The sequence below is a fragment of the Aphanomyces astaci genome (genome assembly GCF_000520075.1).
Source record: "Aphanomyces astaci strain APO3 unplaced genomic scaffold supercont1.74, whole genome shotgun sequence".
NCBI classification, from domain to species: Eukaryota; Oomycota; class Saprolegniomycetes; order Saprolegniales; family Verrucalvaceae; genus Aphanomyces; species Aphanomyces astaci.
The window spans coordinates 89,305-92,289 of record NW_009798337.1 but is presented as its reverse complement, the minus strand read 5'-3'; the positions used below and the strand labels follow the sequence as shown (position 1 = coordinate 92,289).

The following is a 2,985-nucleotide window of genomic DNA, read 5'->3' as shown; positions in this document are numbered from 1 at the left end:
CCCCCCCCCCCCCAGCCACTACATTGACAAGTGTGGTGGTCGTCAATGTAGTGGTTGGTGCTGGCGTCGATTCGTGTTAAATTACACTGAGAATTCAGTGCACATTAATTCTAGTAGTACTATCAGTCCATAGTAGTACTATATCTTTGAACTTACCGGTACTGTACAGTTACTCAGAGCCCCAAAACTCAATTAACCATGTGTGTGACTGACCATACGGGTACCTGATGACACGCCAGTATCGTAAACAAACACATGATAATACTCCCTTGGGATCATCCCCAACGAATACTGGTGCTGGAAGCCCATGTGTTTTCTATGTGGTTTTCGTGAAAGTTTGTGTGCATTTCGTTATTTAGTGTGTGATAAAAACGGGGTCTCCCGACAATTACATGACCCCCAAGAACTACTTGAACCCCATGTGGATGTACGTCGTAGCCTCTTCCGTTGTCCTCAAGCGCCTTGCCGCCACCGCGCAGTTGGCGACATTTGTGACGGCACTCCATTTTGCTGAGCGCAGCTGCAATGGCTCCCTGCACGAAAGTGTTTTCGAAGCCATGGTGCACAAGCTAGCTCACATCGGCTTGCTGCAACTCAGCATCACGGTGAACCACTTATTTGGTTCGGAAGTGGTGACAGTGCCAACGACGTTGCCTGTGACCACGGGCCACATGACTTGGGACGACAGCTTGAAATTCCTTGCGATCGACACGACTGAGTCCATGTACTGGTACCCAACCTACCTGCCGCTTCCAGTGGTGGACAGCGTCATCTACTACCTCAAAATGACGTTGGACGAAAACCGCGATCTGGATTGGGCCAAAATGCAAGAAATTCACAACGCAGTCAGTGACAATCCAAACCTCCAATACCACGACTTCAAGTACGTGGTCGTGGCACCAGCAACTTCGCCGTCGAAAGATATCGTGGGGCAGGAGTGCGGAGTCGACGGTGTGCCCATGTGCCATGGCCATGGCGTCAAGGCTGCAGGCATGGAGGAGCTCATGTCGTTTGTGGCAAAGCTATAACCCGATGATTGATTGTTATTTCGCTTGTAAGTGCATGTTGTGGATAAGATCTGTTTCCGGCTGAAAGGAATGTGCGATTATTTCGTTCAAGGATCAAACGGCCGGACTTAAATCGGCCGACTTCGTAGGTCCTCTTTTCACGGGGGTGGTCGGGGCAAAAGAGGAAGCCCTACTATGACGTCCAATTTTGTAGTTCTGGGGGGGGTGGCCGTCAGTGTTGGTATTGACTTGTAATCGGCATCTTATGTGTCGAACAATCTTTGAATGAACATCCATTGCCACAATTTATGGTAATATCACCTTTTGAAAATTAAATTCACCTAAACAATATACTTCGAGCTGAGAATCATGAACGATCGACGCATTCTAGAATTTGAGCTCGATGGAAGTGGCCATCGCTGCACCACAAAGCTCTCTGTATAGAACGATCCACCGCTAACATGCTATGCATGCACCCCGCCGTGGCCCCTACAAGCGAGCTCCACTCTCGGCCAAGAGAAGTGTGGTTGCAGCACATGACGCCGAACAATCCTGGAAGTCCGTTGCTCGTGCAAATGGAATCAACGACCCACTGCAAAAGGATGGCTCATGTTAGAGTCGTTGACACCAATGCAACGCGGTAAGCTTCGGATAATACACAAAACGATCTGATATGTGGCCGGGTGCGCATTTTTTTCGAGCAAACGATGGAGCATTTTCGAGCACGCCTTGGAATGGATCGATTTCGAGCAAAATAGTCCAGAGAGACACTTTCCGAGCGTACTTAATAGGCACAAGAACATGTGTTAGTCATTGGTGAATTTCCGAGCAAATAAAATCATATGGTTTCTAAAATGCCAATGCTGAGTACAGCTAAACTACTACTACTACTACTACTACTACTAAGTACTAAGTACTCTGGAGTAGTACTCGTATTATTATTAATAGTACTACGTAGTATTAATACTAGTAGTTACTTCGTAGTATTAATACTAGTAGTTATTACGTAGTACTTCGTAGTATACATGTAACGTTAGCTATTAATAGTGATGATTCCTTTCAACACTACAAGTTGGATTACAGAACCTCGGAGTACTACGTAGTAGTATTTACTACTATTAGTAAATATACTTTGGGGTTTACTAGGGGTATGTAATATCCCTTGCACTGACAGTGGTACTTTTGCGCTAGTGGCTTAATCTAAGTGGAACATTAGAAATCAGCCGATACATCGTCACTTACCTCTTGTTCGGTCCGGAGTGGACTCTCATTGCAGGGCTCAATATCGATCGACTCGTTGATTTCGACGAAGTACATGGACAAGTACTTGATCTTGATATTCACCGCCTTCTCGTCGTGAGGAATGTGACCTTGGAGGGACTTCATGTACGTCTTGGTTCGTGACGTCGTAACGGGCAGGGCGTCGGCGTTGCCAAAACAAACGTTGTACTCGCTTGAGTTGAATACGATGCCGCGCAGTCTTCGTCCATCTGCTCTTGAGTGCCATACTTGTTGGTAGTTGGTGTTGTCTTCAAGCAGCTGAGCGGCAACAAGTACTACTTCTCCAGGTATGGGGTGTAAGGCGGCGTGAACATGGCTCTGGGTAAATTCATGCGCCAGTGCTTCAGACGTTAGGAGTGCTACACATTCATGCATGCAACTTAGTAAGCCTTTGTATGACACCATTCTGGACATACCTGGAACAGTTGAACTGAGGAAAGTTGACGCGCACTGTGCTCACAGTTTAGTCCACAGACGACCCTTCCGCACTCGATCCAGACGAGTCGACTGCAAAGTCACTGTCTTCTTCACACACCCCACCTTCAAAGTCGCCAACATGTCCGCGGTCGGAATCGCTGCCGTCGCCACGCTCACTGTTGACATCACATTCAGCCCTATCATGCTTGTTGCCGTCGCCGCCATGATTGCTCCTCCGGCCCCAGGTGTCGTCTTGAAACGTCTTGAAGCGATGGCGGTC

At 47.7% G+C, this 2,985-nt stretch overlaps 2 protein-coding genes across 2 annotated transcripts; one reads left to right on the top strand and one right to left on the bottom strand.

Annotated features, from left to right (window-relative positions):
- Window positions 1-392: 392 nt before the first annotated feature.
- Window positions 393-1,028, top strand: H257_15729 (hypothetical protein; the record flags this gene model as incomplete). The annotated part of the gene is made up of 1 exon (XM_009843922.1): window positions 393-1,028. The coding sequence occupies one exon, from the start codon at window positions 393-395 to the stop codon at window positions 1,026-1,028; it is 636 nt and encodes a 211-aa protein (XP_009842224.1).
- Window positions 1,029-2,219: 1,191 nt separating this feature from the next.
- On the bottom strand, window positions 2,220-2,930 carry H257_15728 (hypothetical protein; the record flags this gene model as incomplete). Its single annotated transcript, XM_009843921.1, has 2 exons — window positions 2,220-2,647; window positions 2,768-2,930. The coding sequence occupies 2 exons, from the start codon at window positions 2,928-2,930 to the stop codon at window positions 2,220-2,222; spliced, it is 591 nt and encodes a 196-aa protein (XP_009842223.1).
- Between the last annotated feature and the right edge of the window lie 55 nt (window positions 2,931-2,985).